We start from the raw sequence: 27,777 nt of genomic DNA, 5'->3' as shown, positions 1-27,777 counted from the left end.
TAGAAAATGTTAGTTGGGTGCAGTGGCTCACACCTATAATCCTAGTACTTTGGGAGGCTGAGGCTGGAGAATCAGTTGAGGCCAGGAGTTTGAGAGTTTGAGACCAGCATGGGCAACATAGTGAGACCCCTTCTCTACTCTCTCTCTCTCTCTCTCTCTCTCTCTCTATATATATATATATATACACACACACACTTTTTTTAATGAGTTGGGTGTGGTGGCATTTACCTATAGTCTCAGCTACTAAGAAGGCTGAGATAGGAAGATCACTTGAACCTGGGAGGTCAAGACTGCAGTGAGCCATGATCATGCTACTGAACTCCAGCATGGGTGACAGAGTAAGACTCTGTCTTGGAAATAATAATAATTGTGCTAATACCCTTTCTCTTTTGAAAGTCACAATAAAAAGCGTGTAAGTTTCCTCTCTCTTTAATTTTAGAATCTGCCAGTAGTGATATTTCAAAAGCAAGGAGAGTTAGAACATGATTAATAAGAAAACGAAAAGTCCTTTTTAAGGAAAAACATTAAACCTGCACAACTTAGATTTTTAGATGTTCTTGAATATAGTATATCTTTATTATTTTAAGGTGATGAATAATATTTTGGAAAAAAAGAAAGAAAACTTCAGTGACTGTGTGGAACAAACAGAATTAATTACAGAAAGTTACTAGTTGTTCGATATTTACTAAAGTAATGATAGCATAGTTTAAAAAGCGAGTACTAATCAGTGTCTCCTTATAGTTATAAATCTGGAAAATACCTTGGGTTGATACAAATGAACTCTTCCATGACATTCAGTGATATGCTAACAAATAATTTACGAACAGCTGAAAGTCTTTAGATTTAGTTGTAAATCTTTAGTTGTTAATCTTTAGATTAAGAACAGTGTCTGAGCAATACACCAATGTTCCTTATTCACTTGCTATGATGCCAGTAGGTCAACTTCAATCACAAACTCCCTGAAATCTGGTGTGTGTTTGTTTTATCTAAGTTCAAAATGCTGACTATGAGGGTTATTTAGGGTTTATTCTCTCTAGGAAAAATTTATTGGACTACATTTTTCCAATACTCAAAGTAAAAAAATAAATAATATCTGAGGTCATTTTCAGCTCTAAACATCTATGATTCTTATTTTAAACCAAATGCAAATATAAATAAAGTGGTTCATTTTTGAAAGTAATAGAAAATTAAGTTTATTAAATTTAAGGATAAATATTATAACTGAAAAGTTATATTTTCCTCAGGTTAAGGCTAATCGTTAAGGTTAGATCATGAATTTAATGAGCAAAACTTCATTTATAAATATGAGATACCAAAAATTCATCCATAAACTATTATAGTCCTTTCTCTTTGTTTAATTTTAATTCAAAGTTAGAAAATACTATGTCAACTTTCCTGTCTAGGTTCAAATAAGTCAGAATATTAGAAACAAAAATGATATTTTTCCTTATGTGGTTCTGTGTACTGTACGGAACTATGCATGGAATAAATTCCTCAGAAAACATAACATCTAGAAAATATATCTTCTTGCAAAATCCAACATCGATTGTTTAATTTCATGTTTTCCTCTTTTTGTCTTTTATTTACTTGTTCATTCAATAAACTTTACAGAAAGGCTACCCAGTCTCAAACAAACACTAATATAGAAGTAATTAATGATCATGACTTTCTAGGAGGAATACTTGTAAATAAATAATTACAATATAGGAGTGTCACTGTAAGAATAATTCAAGTATATATGTGTTACTGGTAGCACAATGAGGAGAGTTCTTAATTCTGACAACATTTAGTGGAAAGAAAGTTGAAAATATCAAGGAAAAAGTTACAGAAGAACTGAATGTTGCAAGACGCAAAAGAGTTTGCAAGAAATGGGAATCTTTGAGATAATGTTCTGTTCACCTATAGTCATGATTTTGGCTTTAGTACTTAAGACTTTTTAAAATTGCTTTCATTTCAGTTGTTGATCTGGTTTATGCATATTTGACTATAAGTTGCCTATATTCTGGAAACTGTGAGAATGTAAGTTATACTTAATTATTAAAATGTATAGTGTTAAAAATATAGGAGAGAGGACCAGAAAGTATACTATTCTTTTATTTTGAAATGTGTGGCTGTTTTGAGAAAACGAATTCCTGTCATTCCTGTCTATTTTTACTGAATGAATTTTTTTTCATGAGAGTGGTGGACAAATGCTAATACCTTTTTGAAAGATTATGTTAGTACCTGTCATTATCACTAAATTTACATTCATAATGAAGAAATACTTTGCACTGTAAAGTATCTAATGCAAATACTTTGCACTATAAAGTATCTAATGTAAAGTATCTTTGCACTGTATCTAATCTAATGCCATTCCTTCATAATGAAGAAATATTTTGCACTGTAAAGTATCTAGATAGAATATCTAGAATTTGGAGGGACAAGAGACAAATACTTGTACCTTTGAATGAATTATATTTTTAAAATTACTCAACAAACTTAAAAGAGGAACCTGACATTTCTGTTCTCATTTTAGTGTTTTTAACAATGCAAATGTTCATCACATGACTTTCTTTTTTCAAACAGGATATCATTATTTCCTGGAGGGTTTTTTAGATGCACTACTATGTGGAAATAGCTCTGATGCAGGGTAAGTCAATAATTTGTGTATATCTGTGTATCTTTCTATGTACACATACATATGTGTATCTTTTCTCTCTTTTTATAGAAACTGAAGATAACAGCCAACTAATTTTATTGACATTAATTTGCTATACATAAGGTTTTTGATAAAGTATGAGATTATTTAAATATTAGGTAAGATTTATGTTTTCTAAAACAAGAAGTAATACTTTTAGACACATGCACACGTATGTTCATTGCAGCACTATTCACATTAGCAAGAACATGGAATCAACCTAAATGCCCATCAGTGATAGGCTGGATAAAGAAAATGTGGTACATATTCACTATGGGATGCAATGCAGCCATAAAAAATAATTAGATCATGTCCTTTGCAGGGATATGGATGGAACTGGAGGCCATTATCCTTAGCAAACTATTTTTTCAGGAACAGAAAACTAAGTACCTCATGTCCTCACTTATAAGCGGGAGCTAAATGATGAGAACACATGGACACATATAAAGAACAACACACACTAGGGCCTACTAGAGTGTGGAAGGTGGGAAGAGGGAGAGGATCAGGAACAATAACTAGTGAATACTAGGCTTAATACCTCGGTGATGAAATAATCTACACAACAACCCCCCGTGACACACGTTTAACTATATAAAAAACCTGCACATGTACGTGCTCCTGAACTTCAAATAAAAGTATAAAAAAAGAGGAAAATATCTCTTAAACATCCACTGTATATAACAGCAAAAATACAAAAAGCGGAGTAATCCTGTTCCTACTTTTTTAGTGTATATAGTAATAACAATGCTGTTTCTTTTAGATAAGTATATGGAGCTATAAACTCTGGAGACTCCATAGTAGTAGAAATGAAACGGAGATGTTGAAATTGCAAATTATCAACAAAAGTTATTTTGTAAAATATTATTAGAAATGCTGCACCATATTTTAATGATGATGCCAAGTAGCTAATAAGGCGATATGCAGTCAAAAGTTGGGAAATAGATTAGTTACTTAATTATCAAACTTTTATTTTGAAATAGCAAATCTTTCTGGCTAGACAATATTATAGCATAGTATCAGAGTAAAAAGGCAGCAGAACCACTTGTAATACTTTCTTTTGCCCCACTTGCAGCCAGTGTCCAGAGGGATATGTGTGTGTGAAAGCTGGTAGAAATCCCAATTATGGCTACACAAGCTTTGATACCTTCAGCTGGGCTTTTTTGTCCTTGTTTCGACTAATGACTCAGGACTTCTGGGAAAATCTTTATCAACTGGTGAGACACTAAAGAGCTACACTCTCCATTTAAGTAAAAGTATACAAGAAAATCAATTGAGTTATGAAATTAAAACCAGAGGATAATATAGTAGAAAGAGCAGAACTTGAAACAAGACTTGACTTTCTCTATCCTATTGATTATAACACATATTGAGCAGAATGACGCCAAGGATTGCAATTCTCTCCCATTTCTTCTTGACTCAAAACCTGTTCTCTACCTTTCTCAGACACAGATTGTCCTAAACAGAAGGCACGTTCTCCCTTCAGCCTTATCTACCCCCTCAAATATTATCTCTCAGGTGGGAGGTAATGAAAATGAAGAAGCAGATATAGAAAGATAACTTTATTGTCTTCCTTGACTTTCCTAAAGGCTGAGGTCTTTAATGGAGGATTCCATGGCATTTTACTGACTATTTCATTCTTGGTGAATACAAAAATTCTCCCCTAGAGATCATAGGGCGAATCCATCAGCTAGGAGAGAAGGAAGAAGCTGAAGTTAAAGAAACAAAGAATCAAAAAAAGTACAGTGTGCTGTGACCAGCATAATTACTATTTATATTTGAGTTTTGCTACACACACAAGTAAACTGAAAGTTGAAGCCACCACTTAGTGAAATAATATTGAGAAATAATTCCGATATTTTTGTTTGCAGACATTACGTGCTGCTGGGAAAACATACATGATATTTTTTGTGTTGGTCATTTTCTTGGGCTCATTCTACCTAATAAATTTGATCCTGGCTGTGGTGGCCATGGCCTACGAGGAACAGAATCAGGCCACCTTGGAAGAAGCAGAACAGAAAGAGGCCGAATTTCAGCAGATGATCGAACAGCTTAAAAAGCAACAGGAGGCAGCTCAGGTAAAGATGCCCTGTCTCATGGCACTGACCTTTGGTTGTTCTGATTGTTACAAAAATATTGAAGAGAAAGTAAGTACCTAAAGGCAGGTGGTTATATGAGGAATTAGTAACGATTTCTATATTTTGATCATCCATTTACTTTTATTTAGTTTAATTATTTTGTTTATTTATTTTAAGATGTATATAATAATAACCACAATAGAACTCTCTCATGTTATTTTAATCATCTTAAGATTCTCAAAGCAAAGGGAAAATGTTATTTTGGGGTATTTTCAAGTGAGAGACTTTTATTCAATGAGTAGACTGACATTAGGAGGAAATCATCTTTTCTTAGAACAAGAAATTATTGGTTATCATATGAAGAGTTGATCCTCTAGTTCTTAAACATAGTCTCCTTTTTTCTTTAACTAAAAATATGTTGGCTTTTAACATGGTTCCTTTATTTCCTTTATAAGGAAGTGATCAAATAATATAATGGTCTCTGATATAGCAGCATCCAATAGACATATGAATGTCACCGATCTTATAGAGCTTGACCATCTAAAAAGGATTACTTGGTTTTATAGTGAAGTGTTAGACCTCACAGTGTGATAAATTATAAAATGCCTCTCCTTTCTCTCTCATCTTTCTGTTTAGCATACAAACTTAATGTCTTTACTAAAGAAGAAAGTTGTTTCAGAAATATTAATTTATATGCAAGAGTAAATAATTTATCGAGGTTACCCTGGGAACAATGATAATAATTCAAAAGTGTCAACTTACTACCAGTACAAGCTATAATCAAAAAGCAGTGTATTATTCCATGCCCACATATCCCTTAAGAACCAGTACCGATTCAAAGATGGTGGGGACAGTTTTTGGAAAACTGGATGTCTTATCTTGCTCAGCAGAAACTATTGATTCTCCCTTCTCCATTTTTCTGGATATTGTGGATGGGTGAGAAAGGGATTTTATAACTGTCCATAAATGTGATTAATGATATTTTGAGGGTATTGGACAATCCAATTTCAATAACTAGAGAAAGGACCTCACGTCCTCATCCCATTCCCCTGCCTGAAGATAGGACTTCAAGTAATTCATCAGCTTTTCTTCCATACTCCAGTTTCCTTTTCAGAGAAAAGAAAACAACACTAATTAAATAGCAATTTTTAAAGTAAATCAAATCCCAAAAAGTAATGAATTTGTGTTCTTGTTGATACCCGATGGATATTTTTGAATATGTGGTTTGTGGGGCATTAACACAGACAATAAATGTTACCATGGAGAAAACCAGATTATCTCTGAAAGCCTTCATTAGGTGGAAAAAAAAATCTCCTCTTATACTTGCAGAGAATCTTCTCTGTGAGATGATCCTCAGTCAGCTCAGTATATTTTTTAAATGCCATGCAAATACTTCAACCCTTTCAGAGAAAGATACAATCTTTTCAGGTGCTATGTTAAAACTATTTCTCTTCGATGTAGCAGGCAGCGACGGCAACTGCCTCAGAACATTCCAGAGAGCCCAGTGCAGCAGGCAGGCTCTCAGACAGCTCATCTGAAGCCTCTAAGTTGAGTTCCAAGAGTGCTAAGGAAAGAAGAAATCGGAGGAAGAAAAGAAAACAGAAAGAGCAGTCTGGTGGGGAAGAGAAAGACGAGGATGAATTCCATAAATCTGAATCTGAGGACAGCATCAGGAGGAAAGGTTTTCGCTTCTCCATTGAAGGGAACCGGTTGACATATGAAAAGAGGTACTCTTCCCCGCACCAGGTATGGCACTGCTGAGTTTACTGATGCACGGTTGAAAATTAAAACATGGGAGAGAGGGGGAGAATTAGAAAATGGACTTAGGAATTTTTATCAACTGAATCGACCACTGTTGTGCTATATTTAAACCTATCCCTTCTGCACATAGTTATGCGAAAATTTTACTCCACAGATATGTAAGTCTACAGCTCAGTGTAGTTAAGATAACACCAAGTTGACAGTCAGGAGAACTGGATTGTCATTCTGATACTGTCTGCCGATATTTGTCTACAACTAATGACATTTAATCTTTTTGATCCTCAGCACTTTTAAGAAAAAAAATGTGGAACTGGGGATTATTGATCAGGAATGTCCTTAGGTTATTTTATGATTTTATGTTGTTTTCCTCATAACTTCTTTATAAGTCACCACGCATGCTTCTGAAAATATTAGTCATGGTACACTTGATCAAAAGGCACATGGCTCTGAATTTCAGAAGTATGAACTTCAAGTTCCAACAATACGATGCCTTATAGGTGAAAAGAAATAATAATTAAAGTGATTTTAGAAAGGTGGAGTAAACTAAATCATGAGGAGTATTGAAAGTTTTTGAAAGACAAGATCCATGAAAACCAAGGTGGCCTTGTTAAGGTCATGGTGCCAGTGTTCACTGAATGTTTACCATGTCCATTGCCATATTCTGAGGATATTTCCCTTTGAACTTGAGAAATGGTGGTTCAGGGTATGTGTGTTTGTGTGTGTGTGTGTGTGTTTCAATATGTTAAGGTTGCAATCTGTCTCCTCATTCTTTAATCCCAAGGGCTAGAAACCTTCTTTTATCAAGGTAATTTAATTTAATGTGAACGCACATAAAATGAGAATGATAATCAAAAGGAATGAGCCATATTCTGTTATGAATGCTGAAATCTTCCACCTAATCTTGCAAAATGAAATCACATTCAAAGGGCCATATTAATATGGCTTTATTTGTTTGCTGTCTCAAACTTCCAGTCTTTGTTGAGCATCCGTGGCTCCCTATTTTCACCGAGGCGAAATAGCAGAACAAGCCTTTTCAGCTTTAGAGGGCGAGCAAAGGATGTGGGATCTGAGAATGACTTTGCAGATGATGAGCACAGCACCTTTGAGGATAACGAGAGCCGTAGAGATTCCTTGTTTGTGCCCCGACGACATGGAGAGCGACGCAACAGCAACCTGAGTCAGACCAGTAGGTCATCCCGGATGCTGGCAGTGTTTCCAGCGAATGGGAAGATGCACAGCACTGTGGATTGCAATGGTGTGGTTTCCTTGGTTGGTGGACCTTCAGTTCCTACATCGCCTGTTGGACAGCTTCTGCCAGAGGTGATAATAGATAAGCCAGCTACTGATGACAATGTAAGGAAGTTTTAAATAGTTCAGGCATGGCTGGCCCATTTTTGCTGCACCAGCCAGTGTTTCTACAGAACGGCAACCTTGAGAATGATTCCTGGTTGGTCACGCTGTGAATGCACCTGCATCTTGTAATATCTTTAATAGACTAACCAACTAAAACTTAAAACCTTAACAGTCTCCTGCACAAACCTGAATGCATTTACTTACTGAAAGTGCTAAGGATTAATTAGACACAATAATTACTGCCTCCAGTTGGAGGATTTGCTATATACCCACACTGAATTTAGATAGCAGGACATCCTCTAAGGCTCTGATATAAAAGTAAATGAATGATCCCATGTTTAAGTGTCAAGGGTGTATAATAAATCTTTCCAACGGGTTCTTCAATATATCTCTGCTTTAGTTTAGATTTTCAAAAACGCTGTGCTTAAATAGATAGCTTCATTGTTATCTTAATACTCCTAGTACTCATATTTTTCTTACTAAAAAAATGCTGATATAGGTCTTCTCAAAATTAATCTAAATGAAGAGACACAAATACATTATTAATACAGACAGATAAAGTAATTGTCTGTGTACAAAGGTATGCTATGTGTTTGTGGATGTACACCCAGATGAGGAAATTCTAAACAGATGCTGCCTCTTCTTAGACTGTTTACTTACTTGGAAATATATCAGCATGAGGAGGCATGACTAAGTCAGAATTAGATGACTTATTGCTTTGGTACCCTGGATGAAACTGTTGTCCATGCAGCATGTGTGTGTTCTTTTCAACATAGAGTTTGTGTTGTCAATGACCATCTACATCTTGTGTCCAGAAAATAAGATGGCAGCTAAGTGTGTTGCAATCATTGAAAATTCCTTAAAATTAAATAGCTACCTTCTCAAAAACCAAGTGCCTTGATCACTTGTAGGACTTTTAAGTTACTAGGCTTTTACTATTAGTTCAGAAATAAGGGTAATAACTGTTAAATATATCTCTTAAGAGTTTTATCAACTATATTAAAATTGTTTCATATTTTATAAAATTATGAAATCAGGAAGTTAAAATCTTGGTTGTTGCTGTATGACTAAATGGTTAACAGTTTGAACATTCCAGGCTAATGATACAATAAGTCAGAAATACCTGCCATCACCAATTGAATATGAAAGTGCATGATGCATGTGTTTCATGAAATTCACTGTGTCACCACTTGGTTGTTTGCTTGTCATATTGCTCAAATTAATCATTTAACGCATTAGCTTTTTTTTTTTTTTTTTTTTTTTTTTAACAGGGAACAACCACTGAAACTGAAATGAGAAAGAGAAGGTCAAGTTCTTTCCATGTTTCCATGGACTTTCTAGAAGATCCTTCCCAAAGGCAACGAGCAATGAGTATAGCCAGCATTCTAACAAATACAGTGGAAGGTTGGTAACAAATTCTATTTTTGTTTCAATTATTTTCACTAAACTTATATTGTCTCATTTCAAATAAATATATTTGTGAGTTGGAAATAGTGTATTCTAATGAAAAGACAATAAGTCTAATTCAAGAACTGTTATCTGTTATATCTACTCAGATATTCTAGAAGCCTTAACAATTTATTTTAAACTCAGTGATATTGGGACTAAGAATGTTTTCCTAACTGTGTGGCAACTCTTTGAAAATGCAGAATAAAGCATTTCTGTTAGGGGTTTCTAATCTCATTAGTCACAGTGACCCTCTTTTTGTTCCATTAGTTTAAGACTTCAGCAGTACAGCCCTTTTCAGCCTCATCCTAAGTACTCTCAAGATTGTAGAGGAAGAGCAGGTCATTTTCACAAAATAAAAACAAGTTAAAATGATGATTCTTGGGTCACATCAATCCCTATTCTAGCTCTCATAGTCTGAGGTTGACAATGTAGAGTCATTCACATAGGGCTGCACACAGTATCTACACCACCCTAAACCATGTTCCCATTGAGACTTCACATGAAAGACCACTCGCATAACTTGAGGCCAAGCGCTGAGCCACAATGTCAGTGCATAAGACAAAAAACTACCCATTGTTACCTGGGCTCTATGTGTGTGTCTAATGAAATATCCTTGGGAGGTTTAGAGTAAACTCTGTAATTTTTTTAAAGAAGTACAAAAAAGGTTGCCTCTGTAACAAAAATGTGCTGATTACTGAAAATAAGTTTAGTGGATATGAAATAAATGCGTGTGTATAAAATATACCTTTTGGTGGTTCTTATTTTTTTTTTAATCTAGAACTTGAAGAATCCAGGCAGAAATGCCCACCCTGTTGGTATAAATTTTCCAACATATTCTTAATCTGGGACTGTTCTCCATATTGGTTAAAAGTGAAACATGTTGTCAACCTGGTCGTGATGGACCCATTTGTTGACCTGGCCATCACCATTTGTATTGTCTTAAATACCCTTTTCATGGCCATGGAGCACTATCCAATGACGGACCATTTCAATAATGTGCTTACAGTAGGAAATTTGGTAAGCATATTGGAAGGTAAATGTGTTTAGTCTTCAAATTTTCTGCTTGAGAAACTGTTTACATTTAATTGTGTATAGCAGTCTTTCAACCACCCTTCATGCTTCCTGGCCCCCACAAAATGCTAATTATATCTAACTGGCTATACTCCACTTTTTGCCAAAAATAATGACCTTAATGTGCTCACAAAAACTGAAAAAGGCATAGGCCTACAGCACTACTTGAAAAGTCAACAGCAATATTTAGAAGTTTTCAAGATCCAGAAGTAGCTCATAGTTTAAGAACACACTTTTTGAGATATTATTACAATTTCCCTTACTGGAGAAGGTTAAAATAAAATTGTGGATCTCTTTTATCCTTCTTAGTCATCATCATTGCAAGAAATATTTTAACAACTCAAAAATGTCTCCAGCTTTTATTCTTCCAGGATCTAAGTAGTACATGTATTGTTTATCCATCTATTCCATATCAAAACCATGAAATATTTAAAACCTCCAGTACATTTTGTGTATTATATGATTACGAAGGTCATTTTTGGTGAAGGTTGCCACTTAATTTTTCCTTTTTGTGCTTCAAAAACATAAATTATTAAAGTGTTTGCCAGTCAACTTAGGAATATTAGCTTTTATTTGCTGAAGGAAAGAGCTATCTAAAGTAATATATGCATTTTCCATAATATTTGGTTTGAAGTTTAGGATTTTTGATGGTAGAAAGCAGAAACATCATGTATAACAACTGACATTTTATTAGTTATATTTTTGAAGTTCTACTATTTATACTACAGAAGTAAATTTATTTTTTCATGTGCATAACAAAGAATGACAACAGTAATGTACCTAGTATAGTAATAGATAAGAATGTATAACTCTGATTTGAGGGAAATAGGAATAAGCTTATAGAGAAATAAAACTGCTCATGGGCAAAATGTTGTCAGTACTTGTGTTATATGAAGTCTGGAGAAAAAGGTAGTTTGGTATAATGGAAAGAGCACTGTTAAAAATAGATGATTTGAGCCGGGCGCGGTGGCTCACGCCTGTAGTTCCAGCACTTTGGGAGGCCGAGGCGGGTGGATCACGAGGTCAGGAGATCGAGACCACCCTGGCTAACACGGTGAAACCCCGTCTCTACTAAAAAATACAAAAAATTAGCTGGGTGTGGTGGCGGGCGCCTGTAGTCCCAGCTACTCGGGAGGCTGAGGCAGGAGAATGGTGTGAACCTGGGAGGCAGAGCTTGCAGTGAGCCGAGATCGCACCACTGCACTCCAGACTGGGTGACAGAGTGAGACTCCATCTGAAAAAAAAAAAAAAAAAAAAAAAAAAGATGACTTGTACTGATATCCTCGTTTTGCCATTTTCTTGCTGCATGATATCAAGCAAGTCATTTCACCCATCTGAAGACCTTAGTTTCCTTATCTGTAAAGTAATAATTGTGTCTGCATTATCTACTTAGCGTTTCCACAAGGATAAAATTAAATAATGTGTATGACAGTCTTTCATCAACTACAAATTGCCATACAAATTTAAGTTAGTAATAGAATCATTGTGGGAAAATAGCATAAGCATTATGTTCTAAGGGCAAATCTTATGTCATGTACATTATCATTATCTGGTGGAATTAGAGTAATTTTGTTTTGATCTTAGGTTTTCACTGGGATCTTTACAGCAGAAATGTTTCTGAAAATTATTGCCATGGATCCTTACTATTATTTCCAAGAAGGCTGGAATATCTTTGATGGTTTTATTGTGACGCTTAGCCTGGTAGAACTTGGACTCGCCAATGTGGAAGGATTATCTGTTCTCCGTTCATTTCGATTGGTAAAAAAAAAAAAAAAAAAAAAAAAGCACAAAAACCTTTCTAACCATCAGGGTTCTTGCATAGCAATGTCATAGTTTTTTTGCCACACAACCCTTAGCATTCTAAGTTTTTCTGTAAAATTTGCATTGTCAAAAACTTTTCCTATGTGGAAAAAAAAATTCTCAATTATTTACGAAAACCTTTATTTCAAAGAACATAGTTACGTAAAGGTTAATGTATTACTCAGTTGCTATTTTCATTAAGTACTGCTTCTAGAGACTACCACGGTTAATATTTCTAGACCTAAGAAAATATTTTTAATGAACATGCATCACCTTTTAATAGTAACTTGAAAATATATATAGCCCTTTGTAGCAGTGGATGAAAATCTGATGTAAGATGTTCATGCCGAAACTTTTTCTAATTCTGTCTCTGGAAAATATGCATCTTGCAAAAGTCAAAGGAGAGAAAGTCTGTAGGATTACTAAACATGCCCATTAATTTACACGTATATCCTTACAAGTCAGGAAAATAATTGTAGAATCATGGGAAATATTCCAAGTTTTTCAGTGCAGGTGCATGTAGCTACGTGAATACCCCTAAGGAGCATTAATGAATAATGAACATTTTTGTCTCCTTATATCAGGGCTCAGTATGATGTTACTTTGCACACTATTGGCAAATTAACATCTTTCAGCAGAGATATTTCAGATTCAGATGTTAATATTATAATGTCCAGCCTTAGAACCACCTTTATAAAACAAATTAAGAAGAGTTGGATTCCAAGTACTCATTAAAAATTCACTATAAGAGGCCTGGCTTGGTGGCTCACGCCTGTAATCCTAACACTTTGGGAAACTGAGGCAGGTGGATCACTTGAGATCAGGAGTTTGAGACCAGCCTGGCCAACACGGTGAAACTCTGTCTCTTGTATATATGTAAATATATACACATATACACATATATATGCATATATATTCATATATATACATATGTATATATATTTATATATATACGCATATACGTGTATATATGTATATATTTAACCAGGTGTGGTGGCACGTGCCTATAGTCCCAGCTACTTGGGAGGTTGGGGCAGGAGGATCACTTTAACCTGGGAGGCGGAGGTTGCAGTGAGCTGAGATCACTCCTCTGCACTCCCGCCTGGGTGACAAAAGAAAAAAAAAGAAAAGGAAAGAAAAATAATTCACTGTCAGAGAAAATGATCTACATGGTCAAAATATGGAAAATCCAGCTTTTCCTAGGGAGTCCAAAAATTAGCCATGAGCCTGAGAGAGTTAGGGCAGATCAGATATTGTAAGATATTGAATTCTAATTACCATTTCTAGGTAAAGCTCAATACATATAATGCTTTTAAGAATCATACAAATATATATTAATATTTTATTTTCCAGCTGCGAGTTTTCAAGTTGGCAAAATCTTGGCCAACGTTAAATATGCTAATAAAGATTATTGGCAATTCCGTGGGGGCTCTGGGAAATTTAACCCTTGTGTTGGCCATCATCGTCTTCATTTTTGCCGTGGTTGGCATGCAGCTCTTTGGTAAAAGCTACAAAGATTGTGTCTGCAAGATCGCCAGTGATTGTCAACTCCCACGCTGGCACATGAATGACTTCTTCCACTCCTTCCTGATTGTGTTCCGCGTGCTGTGTGGGGAGTGGATAGAGACCATGTGGGACTGTATGGAGGTTGCTGGTCAAGCCATGTGCCTTACTGTCTTCATGATGGTCATGGTGATTGGAAACCTAGTGGTATGTACCCACTTAAGATACGCATTTCAGAAATACATTAAGAGTATAATGGAATGGTGACCGTTCTGTCAAAAAGAAAAACAAACTCTGATTATTAGTTTAAAAGTCCGTTACCTTGGATATATTATCACTTTAACAACACAGCAATATAGCAGTGCCCCTACATTTTTTATACCAAATTCTATTTCGTCAGTCACTTCATCACATTTTTATGTGAATTACAGTAGAGTATCATATTGAAGACAAGTCTAAAAGGATGTGCTGGGACCATTTTATAAATTCGGAGCCAAGGAAGAGAGAAGTCTAAAAAAAGTGGAGAGAGAAAGAGCAAAATTACCATCCAGATCAGGACTAAAAAGTGGTGTCTTTAAGTGTTGGTAATGATTGTGCCGTTTCTTTGCCTCATTGTAGCATAGGATATTCAATCACTCTATGTCATACGGCAGATGCACTAGCCAACCTGAGTTTGTCAGTTCTCAAATAGCTAATGACTCCTGAAATTACCCTAATAGAGTAACTGATCAGTCTTTATCTCTCTTAAATTTGGAGTGTTACTGTTTATAGTATAGAAATATATAAAATATTCTAAAAGTATGTACATTCATGTGCCAATCTCATGGAAATATGAGAGATTATTCATAAACATTTCTACTTAGTCAACAATGAAGGATGAGAAATATAATAGATTAAGAAAACAAGTGTCAATGCCTATGTTAAGCTCCTCATCTTCATTCTGAGTCATAATGGTTATTTTTCAATTAACATCCAATTTAATATCTTTGTTTATCAAAAAATTATAGAATGCATTTACATGCATAATTGGAAACATTAATGATTTTTAAGAATTCTTGTGTAGTACCTATATAAACTTGTCTTCTTTTACTCATAAATTTTAGAGTTAGCAAACCCTTAAATTAGCTCATTCAATTTCACTTTACAAATGGGAGAACTTGAGAGCAATGGAAATCATGTCTTTGTCCAGGGATGTGCTATTGAGCCAGTCACAAATTCAGATCACCCATCTTCTAATTACTATGCTGTGGTGTTTCCTTCTCATCAAGTTTTAGAACTTAGAGTTTCTTCCACACTTAAAAGAATAAGTGATTGTAATCTGCTCTTCCCTACATCGGTGTAAAATTATAATCATGTTTTTGTTGTTTTAAAGGTCCTGAATCTCTTTCTGGCCTTGCTTCTGAGCTCATTTAGTGCGGACAACCTTGCAGCCACTGATGATGATAATGAAATGAACAATCTCCAAATTGCTGTGGATAGGATGCACAAAGGAGTAGCTTATGTGAAAAGAAAAATATATGAATTTATTCAACAGTCCTTCATTAGGAAACAAAAGATTTTAGATGAAATTAAACCACTTGATGATCTAAACAACAAGAAAGACAGTTGTATGTCCAATCATACAACAGAAATTGGGAAAGATCTTGACTATCTTAAAGATGTAAATGGAACTACAAGCGGTATAGGAACTGGCAGCAGTGTTGAAAAATACATTATTGATGAAAGTGATTACATGTCATTCATAAACAATCCCAGTCTTACTGTGACTGTACCAATTGCTGTAGGAGAATCTGACTTTGAAAATTTAAACACGGAAGACTTTAGTAGTGAATCGGATCTGGAAGAAAGCAAAGAGGTAAGATTCTATAGGTGTGTGAAGGTATGAATACATATACATATATACATATACACACATACAGATGATCCTCAATTTAATGATGTTTTGACTTAAGATTTTTTACTTTATGATAATACAAAAGCAATATCCATTCACTAGAAACCATGCTTCAAATTTTGAATTTTGATCTTTTCCCAGGCTAGCAATTTGTGGTACAAGATACCCTCATTATGCTGGGCAGTGGCAGCAAGCTGCAGCTCCCAGTCAACCATGTGATTACAAAGATAAACAACCAATATTCACCATGCAGTATACTGTATTCAGTAAATTACATAAGGTATCCAACAGTTTATTATAAATCATGCTTTTCTTTAGATGATCTTGCCCAACTGTAGGCTAATCTAAACGTTCTGAGCATGTTTAAAGTAGACTAGGGTAAGTTATAAAGTTTGGTAATTAGATGTATTAAATGAGTTTTGATGTACAATATTTTCAACTCACAATGAGTTTATCAGGAGCTAACTTCATTGTAAGTTGAGGAACATTTACAGTACATGTATTATATTGCCTGTATTTCTTATTACATATTTTCCATGTAGATTTTTTGACATCATGTAAAATTTTATTTCATTGAAGAACAAAAGATTTAACTCAAGCTAATGATTGATAAATTAAAGGGTAATATAATATATGTGTGAGTTTTCTCATCCTTAGTAATGGATATTTGTTAGATGAATGAATGAACGATCCAACAAATAGACAAACATCATCAGATTTAATCCTTACAATAACCTGGAAAGAAATGTGTTATTATGTTAACTTTTCAGATAAGAAAATTAGGTCAGGGAGCATTAGGTCCCATAACTAGTGAGGGGAGTGCCGAGAGTTGAACTTAGAGCCCTTATTTACAAGTTCTGTTTATTGTTTGTTGCATCACATTGGCTCATGTACATTGAAGAGAACTTAGCAACAAGAAATACTCTTGTAGCTTCTTCAACTAAAATTACACTGCCCTATGCATTAGCCTGTTTGGACTGCCATAGCACTATACCATAACTCAGTGGCTTAAACAACCAAAATTTATTTTCTCACAGTCCAGAAACTGGAAAGTCCAAGATCAAGATACCAGCAGGGTCAATGTCTAGTGAGGGCTCACTCCTTGGGTTGCAGACAGACACCTCCTTGCTGTGTCCTCACATGGCCTGTCCTCAATGCATGTACATGGAAAGAGAGAGAACTCTGGTGTTTATTCTTCTTCTTACAAGTGCACCAGCCCTATCAGAATAAAGTCCAGCCTGTATGACCTCATTTAACCTTTATCACCAACTTACAGGCCCTATCCTCAAATACATCATATTGAGGGTTAGAGCTTCAGCATATGAATTTTGTGGAGACAAAACTTAATCCATAGCAACCTACTTTAAAATATTAAGTTAAAAGTCTAACGGATATATAAGATAATTAACAAGAAGTCTAGGACAAAGCACCTTTACTTCCCATTTAGTATTTGGAAATCTCAAAAACAGCAGGGTGCCCACCTTTCAGGCTGTATAGTCTAAATATTTTAAAGGATTGAATACATTAAAGACATTTTATTAGAGATACAATTCTATTAGATATCACCATGTCCATTGCATTTTGATGGTTGTCCATGGAAGATACCACAGGTATGTGACATTCTTTTGATTTATTGACTATATCCCTTGAAAGACACTTCAAGTATTTATAATGAGTCTCTGACTAATCTAGGTCATCCTCCACTTTTAGGAGTATGGGACTAATATTGGAGCTGGAAGCAGTTGCCTTGACCCTAGCATTAGAGTTGCTTAGTTAGTTCAGGTTTGTGAGATGAGAGAAGGGAAAGAAATATAGTGCAGAGACGTAATAGTAGATAGATCTGGTCACATTTCTATGTCTATGGAAATAGATTCAGTACAAAAAAAATAGACTGTTTTTATCAAATATTGTGGACTTTTTTACAGAATTTTTAATTTGGATGTTATGTCAGTTCAGACTTTGTTTATTTGAGTTTTCCTAAGGAATCAGATGAAGGCCAATTTTTGGAAAAATTGCTGTCTTTGTATTTATAAAATTGATTCTGAACTTCTGTTAAAATAAATTTAGTAATAGCCTAGTCTAGTTTCCTTTGTCTTGAATCTTTAGACCTATATTTAGCATTTGATGAAGACTAATGGCTACCATATGCTATCTGTTATATTAAAAAGGAAAAATACTATTTTATTACAAAGATCATCCATAAGATATATATTTTCTGTAAAAATTTGACATGATTCATACTCTTACTGTTTTTGTATATTGATCAAGGCTAAAAGAAACACTAACCTTTTAATAAAGCAACTATCCACTGAAGCACCAGGGGTAGTTCTGTTTCTTTCTACTTCATGGCATTTTATATCTTGGAACATTGAGTTACTTGAAATTTTAAATGTTAGGGTAATAGAAGCTTTAGAGATAATTTAATGTGGTGCTTCTCTAATTGTGAGTCATAGTTTAGTTAGACTTGAGAAATCCCTTTAACAGGCCAGTTTTTTTTTTTTTTAAATGAAATAGTGATCCACCCACGTTGGCCTCCCAAAGTGCTGGGAATACAGGTGTGAGCTACTGCACCCAGTCAATGAAACAGAATAGAATAACGTTAGAGCACATTTCATGTCATAGGGAGAAGTCCTGGTAAATGAAGCTTTTGCCGCCTGTGCTGAACTTTAATGTATTGCTTGTCAAATTAGAATGCAGCCACTTGGTTCATGGGCATAGTGTCTGAAGTTCAGGAGTTCTTAAGCTTCAGAAACACTGTTTCAGCTTTTTGAAGGCAGTGGTAATGAAGCCTTCCCAACCCTAGGCAGAACAGATTGCTTTCTTTTTTGGTTCCCAGAGATACAAGGCATAGAGCATAGTAATAAATAATGCATCTTCTTGACTCATGCATCTTACAAAGTACTATCATATTTTAGGATAGCTACTTATATGCGTGCATGTCTCTCCTTTTATGTGGTGACCTACTTAAACATGTTTGGTACAAAGTAGACACTCAGATCAAACTTTGCCAGCTCGTTCAACTCTTGTTAATAAAACCATTTTGAAGGGCTCTCATAAATACTTTCTCTGATTAGGGCATACTTGAGATTGTCATTCTAATTCCAATTATTTTGGACCAAATTTTTCTCTTGATTCAAGATTCACTTGAGTTAGGTTTTGTTGTTTTTGTTTTTGTTAGCCATGTTACCTTGTCACTTTACACCAGCCTTCTAAGAAAGTGATAATCTCTCATCTTTTCCACATGAATTGCTGTTGAAATGCAGTTGTATCTCATCCAGATGAAATTTTGTAATTAAATACTGAAACTTCTATTTATCCCCTAATGATACATTTCAATTTCTTTTATTCGTTTTTGAATCTGGCTTTCTTTTTATGTTCTTTTACAGATTACCATATTGTATCAAATTTCCTGGCACTTTTACTTCACAATTCCTTTCTTCTTGGTCAGAAATAAACCCACACAATACTGTTTGCCCTCATTGCTTCATCAGTCTCGTACTGTATTCTGTTCATCAATGTAAGGCACAAATTATGAGATATTCTGCTTTTAGAGGAATTAAGCTGACAGCAGATGCCCCAATAGATGAAGAGTCTTTGTTCTACATTAGGAATGCTGCCTGTAGTACATTAATCTCATCATTTTGGTTCTTTTTGCTTTAGCCTTTATTCTTTTTGCCTATTTTCATTTATTTAGCAGTTATCATATGCCAGGGAGATTAGATAATGGAGTATACTAATAAGCTATAAGGCATGATTTTCTCTCTCTCTCTCTCTGTCTCTCTCTCTCTGTTTCTCTCTTTCTCTTTCTCTGTGTGTGTGTGTGTGTGTGTGTGTATTTATAGTTGGACCCTGACTTACAATGGTTTGACTTAATGATTCGACTTTATAATGGGTTTATCATGAGTTTGCCCCATCGTAAGTTGAGGAGCATCTGTGTGTGTGTGTCTTTCAACCTTTAAGTATGAATTTTCATATTGAGACATATGTTACTAATGCAAAAATGTTACCTTCCATGGCCTCTGTTAGACTAGTTTCATTTGAACATGTTATTGTTTCCATTCCCGAATTCCAGTAATGACTTATCTGCAGTGCATCATTATAATACCTCCAAAATTATATTAATGCTTTGTGATAAAATTACAGGTGCCCACTGTTTATTATTCTACACTGAACATTTGTTTTTAGACATGTGAGGCCACAGTTATAAAGTTGGTAAATGGTTATACTCTGGAGCCAGATACTGGGTTATATAATTTCATTTTAGCTGCTTACTGTGTGACTTTACCTATCTAATAATCAGTTTCCTCATCTCAAAAACGTGCATATGTTACTGACTGCATTTTGGGGGCAGAGTATTAAATGAGATAATAAATGTGAAGTACTTAGCACCATGCCTAATATAGAATATTTGATAAATCATCATTATTAGTATTACCAGTTGCATGCCACACTGTTCCAGGTAAGTTTTCTTACAAGAATTACTACTAATAACATATTCCACTATTTGTCTTTTTTTGTTGTTTGCCTTTTGCTCTCTGTAATAAATTGTTTTATAAGTTTATCTGGGAATGGTGATACATTTTATATTTTCTGTATATTTTTAAATTGTTTTGATTACATTCTTGATATGGTAAGCTCCTTAAAATATTTAAGAAAATTACTTTTCTAAGGGGCATTCCAATCAGGAAATATAAACATGCAGAAACCTAAAGACAGGAAGCCAGAGGGTGTATTTGGAGACAATTAGTAGTTTGGAATTCCTGGGGCATAAATCACAGGAGCTGAGGATGAGATGTAGGTAAGGAGTCTCGGTTTCCAGGAAGCAAGAATAGACTGGTATGAAGAGATGTGCTGAGCTGGAACCTCGTATTTTTTTTGCCTCTCACATCTGTGGTGAAGTCACACCTAAGTATCCTCCATTCCAGAGCAAACTAAGGGCTGTTTTTCCTACACCTTCCTCCTATTGGTCTCCAAAAGAAGAAAGGGAATAGCATGAGTCACATTTCATCCTCTCTTTAAGTCCTAAGATAATTCAACCTTCAAAGTACATTCAAGTAATTTGGGGAATTGTTTTTTTAAACCTCAGAAAATTTCTTGACTCATGCCATAGTAGGAATAATGATAAGCTAGAAATATGAATTTTTATTGAACATTAATAATAAAGAATGTTGACTTGGAAAGATCTGAGAGAGCTTTGAAGGCTGGGCAAAACTGCCAAGAGTATGCAAAAGACAATACAAAATCTCCTCTCCCCAAATAGAAAGTAAATTTATTTTGGTTATGGATAGTATTTTATAACATTTTTATCCTCTGAAGCACCTACCACAATGCTGGGTGCATAATAGTTGCCCAATAATTTTTTGAGTTTTCGTTGATTTATATGAATACTAGATTAAGAGCCTATAAGCCTTTACTATAAGCAAATCGCTAAATCTATATTACCCCGTTTCCTAATTTATTAAATGAGGTATCTGTCCTATGATGCTTATAGAAATATTATGAAGCTCTAAAAGCTATTTGGAAGTTAAAAATGTTCAAAAGTGTAATGCGATGTCAAGAAAATTACTACTGTAATTCCATTTAAATAAAAATTTTTAAATAAATTAAGTTATTAAAATTATACTTTTGGGAACAAAAATGGCATATTACTAAAGTAATTATAAAAGAAATATACTTGTTTTTGTGATGAGTGAGCTCTAGAATAAAGAGTAAAAATGTCAGTGAGGTCCTTGTAATTCAGGTTATGTTAATAACAGCTATTGTTAAATGTTCACCATGGACAAAGTACTATCGGAGGGCATATATTGTCTCATTCAGTCTTTACGCCATAAGACACACTGTTATTCCAGCCTTACGATGAGAAAAATAAACATATTTTCAACAAAGGAAAACTTGCCAAAGTTACACAAATAGTACGTGGTTGGTCCTGGACTAGAATCCAGGCAGTCTGCTCCATAGTCACACTCTTAACCACTACACTAAATCTTAATAGTGTCTGAAAATGTACTTTCTTTGGGATAGTTCTGAAATAAATAATACTATTTGTTGAAGAAGTAGGTACAGGTGGCGACTATAGATTTGGTGTTAACTTCCAATCACTGCACATTGGGCACAGGTTGACAGCATAGTCTGGAGTGTTTCAGAGCCCTCCTGCTTAGTCCTGAAAGGTCCTGTTCCTCTGGTGCTGGCCTGCACTTTAGGCTGATCTGCTTCTGCATTCCACACTGATCTGTGGAGGTCTAACTCTACTTACAGAGCACTTAGTCTCCCAGAGTGTGATAGTTGTGCTTAAGGAGCATCCCCTTCTGAGTTTAAAGCTGCTGGAAGAGTCTTCCAAATCATTAGGAAGAACTTCTATGATGCATCATTAGCTTATGAGGTCTTGAGAACAGGAAAAACACTAACCCTGTCTTCCCTTAAGTCCACAGCACATACAACATATTTATTAAATGAATGAATAAATAGATGATGGGCAGTTACTTCTAGATTTCCATTTTTTTCCCCAAGTATATCACTGATATATACATTTTTAAATATACTTGCTGCTTTGCTGATATTTTCCCATTTAATACTTTTATCTTACCTTATATGGGTTAAGGAACATATGACAATCCCCACCCTAAGCACATAGTCTCTAAGAGATGGCAACTACTCTCTGTGAAGAGTACTATCCATGGAACCCAAGGTTCTTCTCCATTACTTCTAATTGATCACTAGGGACTGCCAAGGCTGCGTATCTTTGTCCACCTCTCTGCATCCCCACGGCTTTTACCCAGTGTCAGACCTCCATCATCTTCCAGTTTTACTGCTACAGCCTCCAAATGGGTCTCCCCTTACTAGCGTAGTCTTGACAAAACAATAGATGGTCTTTCTAAAATGCAAATCCCGTAACAGTTCTGTCCTCTCTAACCTTTCAGGTTGCTCACAGTATGGAGTCTATACTACTTAACATGGCTACAAGTCCCTGCAAAACTGACCACAGCTGACCCCTTCAGTATCATGGAATAGTACACCTCACACTTCCCCGCCCAGCTATACTAATCTTTCATTCAATGGAATTCCCCATGCTTTATCAGTTCTCATCTTTGTACCTTTTCTCTCTGACAGGAATGCTCTCTCACTCCATCCTGCTTCACCTGACTCATCCTCACCCACCACGTCCTTCTTATCCCAAATGTCACTTTATTCTACCCTGTCCTTCCTAGACTGAGCGAGGTGGTGATCTCAATATACTCTATACTACTCCTATCACAGTGTGTGGCGATTGCTTCTCTGTATCTTCTATTTGATTGTGAACCGATGAGGGCAGATACTGAGTCTATTATGTTCACTATCTTGTTTTTCAAGTCCTAGTTTTGATGCCTGGCACAGTTTTGGTAGTCAAAAATCAATAATTACACCTATTAGAAACAATACAATACTGTGATGGAAATTGTTACCATTTATCAAATAAGCACACGCCAAACAATATTTGTGTGTTATCTTGTTCAGTCCTTATAGCAAGGATGTGAAGTAAGAACCATTTTACAAATTAGAAACCTAAAGCCTAAGGAGGTTGGGATAGTTGATTAAAGTCCATAAAACCAGTGATTGTGATTCAAACTCAAGTTTCTCTGATCCTCAGAATAGTAGTACTTTCAACTCTTTCATTATATAGATATATAGTTTATTTGTCCAGTAGACACTTATTAAGTATGTTATAATTTAACATTAAAAATCAATGTCAAAATAACATTATAGAAACTCTGTGCTCAATTTGGCAAAATGAATTTAACAATGAAAATTTCACATTTGATTTGCATTTTGGTTTCTAGCTTGGGAATTATAAATGCAATTTTTCAGAATTTTTTTTCTTTCCAATTTTTTTGTATTACCATGATTTTCTATTAACTCAATATGTCTGAAATATGTTGCTTTTGTTCCCTTATATTTAATCATTGATACAAAAGTTTATGTGTGACGTATCGAAAGCAAAATTCAGAGTAGTATATTAGAGTCATATTCTTCCACCTTTACTTTTATACTGGGCAAATGTTTGACTAAAGAATGGAAACAATTAATATTTTGTAAATATGAATAATCCACTGAAGATTGTCCTTTCAACATACAGCTTGATGAAGAAATCAACGGGGAATAATGTGGGAATTAATGAGTTAATATTTGAGTTTTCTAGCTGCCCTGTGGAAATATTGAGTCTCATCACAGTGTCTTTTCCATTGATATGATATTGTTCCTTTGTTGAGAGTCTTTAATAGGGGTCATTTTAATTTTTAATATGCATAGTGTACAATAGAAATATTTACTGGTGCACAATGTACACAATGAAATATTAATACTAATATTTCTGAGGTTGTAGAGAACCTCATTTAAGCATGACTTAGGAGATATATATGTCACAATAGTAAAATACCCAGCATTAAAATAGTACCTGTCCAGTTTTAAAAATAAGTACTTTGGGTAATATTCTTTATATATTACATTTAAATATATATGTGTGTGTGTGTGCATATACACACACACATATGTGTACAAATATATATACATTATATGACCACATATTAAGTATGCTTTTGACCCTTAAATTCCAGATTTAATTATATTACTTATTATAAATTTAGTAGGAGTATTATAAACTCCTACTAAACTCTATAAATAAGCTCCCTATAACAAACCAAGTTTAAAAATAAAACCATAAACATTGTAGGATCAAGTCAGAGAACAAGAAAAAAAGCATTTAATCACTTACTCTCAGAATATTGAACAGTGTTTTCTTTGTTTTGCCTTACCCTCAAGGTCAAAATCATGTACTAGAGTAAAGAGCATTTTTTAAAAAGCAATAAATTTGCATAAATCCACTGAGGAGGAAAAATGCTCTTACCATCAGGGTTGTAGTTATTAAGTGGTTATTGAATGCCCTTGTGTACAAGGCAAAGTGGATGCTTCATATACAATGTGGTCTCTGCATTCTGTCTTAATAATTTAGCTATTAAGATTTAGCTATATAATTTAGCTATTAAGATTCATGTGTGAAAATACACAGATTCTCAAATGAACTAGCCTATTTTGAAATTGGTAAAATTTAAGGTTGATTCATGGTTTAATAAATATTAAAATGGATTTTAAGAAATATTCCATTAATCTCAAAAACAGAACCAATTGCTTTATTAGTGAATAGTGAATTTCAAAATGAAATAAATTTCAATCTAAGAACAAAAAAGGAAAAATTAATTGGCCTTATTGATTTTTAAATCTATAAAATACTTATTTGAGAACATTTTAGTTTTGCTGTTACCATATTTCTTTAGTATTTTATCTGAATTTGTATTTTATTTGCTAACATAGAGGGGGGACTCTTCCTACACATGTGAAGATCTTTTCCTTCCCTTTTTGAGTATTTAATAATAATAGTGTCACTATCCCAATCAAATAAAGAATTGGACCACTTCATCTTTTATCTCAACCATTAAAAGAATATATTCATACAAATGTACTGATTATGAAGGTTTTAATACAACATTTTTAGCCTATGATAAAATATTTTTTAAAATAGATGACATTTAGAATTTGGATAATATTAATAGCAAAAGTAAATATATTATGACTATATATTATCTCAAAAAACATATTTACAGAAAATTCTTGTTTTCAAGGGTTCATGGGATATTTCTATAAACTAATCATATACTAGAGCTCAAAGTAAAGCTCAATACATTTAAAATAGCTGGCATATAGGGTTATCCAGTCACAATGCAGTTAAGCCTGAAATTAATAATAAATTGATAGAAAGCATTCCAACCATTTGAAAATTAAGAAATTTCCTCCTAAACAAATATTGAATAAAAGAGTAATAAAATACCTAAATAACTGTTTCAAAAATAAGAACATTTTATGTCAAAATTTGTGGAAGAAGACCAAGTAGTCATTGAATGTCTTAATATTACCAATATGATTAAGAAGGAATGAAAAAAACCTAACAAATACCTTTGAGAAATTAGAAAAGGAACAAAAAAGGAAGAAGATATACATAAAGAGAAAATATAGTGAATTATCAATGTAGCAGACAATATTGGTATAACAGGTTACGGTTCTTAGAAAAAAAAAAAATCAGTCAGACACACAAACTTCGGTATATCAGGCAGAATTCTAAGATGACCTCAATGACACTTGCCCTTGTACAATCCACACTCCATGAGTGTGGTTGCAACCTGTGGATATGGTATCACCCTGTAATTACATTACATTTATGGCAAAAAAGGGGATGATGCTGGGTGGGCCTGACCTAATCAGGCAAACTCTTTAAATGCAGAGTGATTTCTCCTGCTATCACATAGAGGAAGCTGAAAAGATATGCTCTGCCCGGCCCAGAAAAAAGCAAACACTCATATTCTAAACTACATACAGCAGCCATGTGGCCAGGGACTATGGGTGGCCTCTAGTTGCTGAGAGTGGTTCTTGGCCATGAACTGACAGAAAAGTAGGAAGCCCAATCTTATAATTATGAGAAATGAACTCTGCAAATGACAGTAAACTTGGAAGAAGATCCTGAGCCCTAGAAATGAACTGGACTTCCAGCCGACACCTTGACATCATCCCAATGAGACCCTGAGCAAAGAATCCAACTAGGCAGTGCCAGACTTCTCACCTATAGATACTGTGAGATGGTGAATGTATGTTGTTCTAAGATGCTGGGTGCATGCTTATTTCTTACACAGACATAGAAAACTAATACATTTGGCAAATAATACTTGTTAGGAAAACTCAAATGATTTTCTATGTGTAAAGAGCAATTGCAATCAAAGAAGAATACTAACACTCCAATAGAAAAATAGGCAAAAGACCAGGCACCGTGGCTCAGTCCTCTAGTCACAACACTTTGGGAGGCCAAGGTGGGTGAATTGCTTGAGCTCCAGAGTTCAACACCAGCCTGAGGATCAGATGCTGTCTCCACAAAAAATACAAAAATTAGCCGGGTGTGGTGACATCACCTGTAGTCCCAGTTACTTGGGAGGCTGAGGCAGGAGAATTGCTTGAACCTGGGAAGTCAAGGCTGCAGTGAACTGTGATTGCATCACTGCACTCCAGTCTGGGTGACGGAACGAGACCTGTCTCAAATAAATAAATGAACAAATAAGAGTCAAAAGAGACAAGTCACAAAAAAATATAATTGGAAGACAAACCTTTAGAAATATTACTCCTAATTGTTATCAAATAAATTAATATCAAAACAACGGTAGTGTACTTTCTACGTTTCAATTTGGCCAATAAAAAAGAAGAAACAAAAGTAACACATAAAAAGGAAAACAAAACAAAAACTCAGGTAAATAATGCATTATGCTGATGAAGGAGACCCATGAGATAGATACTTACAAATCTCAGAACATGGTACCTTTCAATAAATGTTTAGTAATTGAATATTTCGTGTACAGCTAATAGTGAAATTAAGAGCCCAGCTATATGTGGATGGTTTCTTTCTTTCTAAGATGGGAATAGCTATTTACTTCTCCTTGGTCAGAGATGATCAGAGGATTTTTCTTTTTATTTATTTATTTGTTTGTTTTTTGAGACAGGGCCTCACTCTGTCTGTCATCCACGCTGGAGTGCAGCGGCGTAACCATAGCTCACTGCAGCCTCAACCTCCTGGGATCAAACCATCCTCCCACCTCAGCCTCCAAAGTAGCTAAGACTACAGGCATGCACCACCACATCCAGCTATTTAAAAAAAATTTTGGCCGGGCGTGGTATCTCACGCTGTAATCCCAGCACTTTGGGAGGCTGAGGTGGGTGGGTCACCTGAGGTCAGGAGTTCGAGACAAGCCTTGCCAACATGGTGAAACCCTGTCTCTACTAAAAATATAAATAATTAGCCAGGTGTGGTGGCAGGTGCCTGTAATCCCAGCTACTTGGGAGGCTGAGGCAGGGGAATTGCTTGAGCCTGGGAGGCAGAGGTCGCAGTGAGCTGAGATTGCACCACTGCACTCCAGCCTGGGCAACAAGAGTGAAACTCCGTATCAAAAATAAATAAATAAATAAATAAATAAATAAATAAATAATAAATTTAAAACACCATTTTTTTTTCTTTTTTTTTAGTAGGGACAGCAGGATCTCACTATGCTGCCCAGGCTGATCACAGGACTTTTCTAGCCACAGTCCCAGCATGTTACCCAGCCTGTGCAGGCCCAACAGCCACACCACTC

At 34.9% G+C, this 27,777-nt stretch overlaps 1 protein-coding gene across 1 annotated transcript in view; it reads left to right on the top strand.

Annotated features, from left to right (window-relative positions):
- SCN1A (sodium voltage-gated channel alpha subunit 1) overlaps positions 1–27,777 on the top strand; it is a 147,111-nt gene that overhangs the window by 78,612 nt on the left and 40,722 nt on the right. Inside the window, exons 9-18 of the mRNA XM_007965230.3 lie at positions 2,566–2,629; positions 3,750–3,891; positions 4,546–4,752; positions 6,214–6,498; positions 7,486–7,833; positions 9,138–9,270; positions 10,094–10,332; positions 11,971–12,144; positions 13,540–13,896; positions 15,062–15,544. Of these exons, the coding sequence (XP_007963421.3) occupies positions 2,566–2,629; positions 3,750–3,891; positions 4,546–4,752; positions 6,214–6,498; positions 7,486–7,833; positions 9,138–9,270; positions 10,094–10,332; positions 11,971–12,144; positions 13,540–13,896; positions 15,062–15,544 (2,432 nt within the window). The remainder of the gene's footprint in view (positions 1–2,565; positions 2,630–3,749; positions 3,892–4,545; positions 4,753–6,213; positions 6,499–7,485; positions 7,834–9,137; positions 9,271–10,093; positions 10,333–11,970; positions 12,145–13,539; positions 13,897–15,061; positions 15,545–27,777) is intronic.

The sequence above is a fragment of the Chlorocebus sabaeus genome, chromosome 10 (assembly GCF_047675955.1).
Source record: "Chlorocebus sabaeus isolate Y175 chromosome 10, mChlSab1.0.hap1, whole genome shotgun sequence".
In the NCBI taxonomy this organism is placed as follows: Eukaryota; Metazoa; Chordata; class Mammalia; order Primates; family Cercopithecidae; genus Chlorocebus; species Chlorocebus sabaeus.
This window is presented reverse-complemented; position numbering and strand designations above follow the sequence as displayed.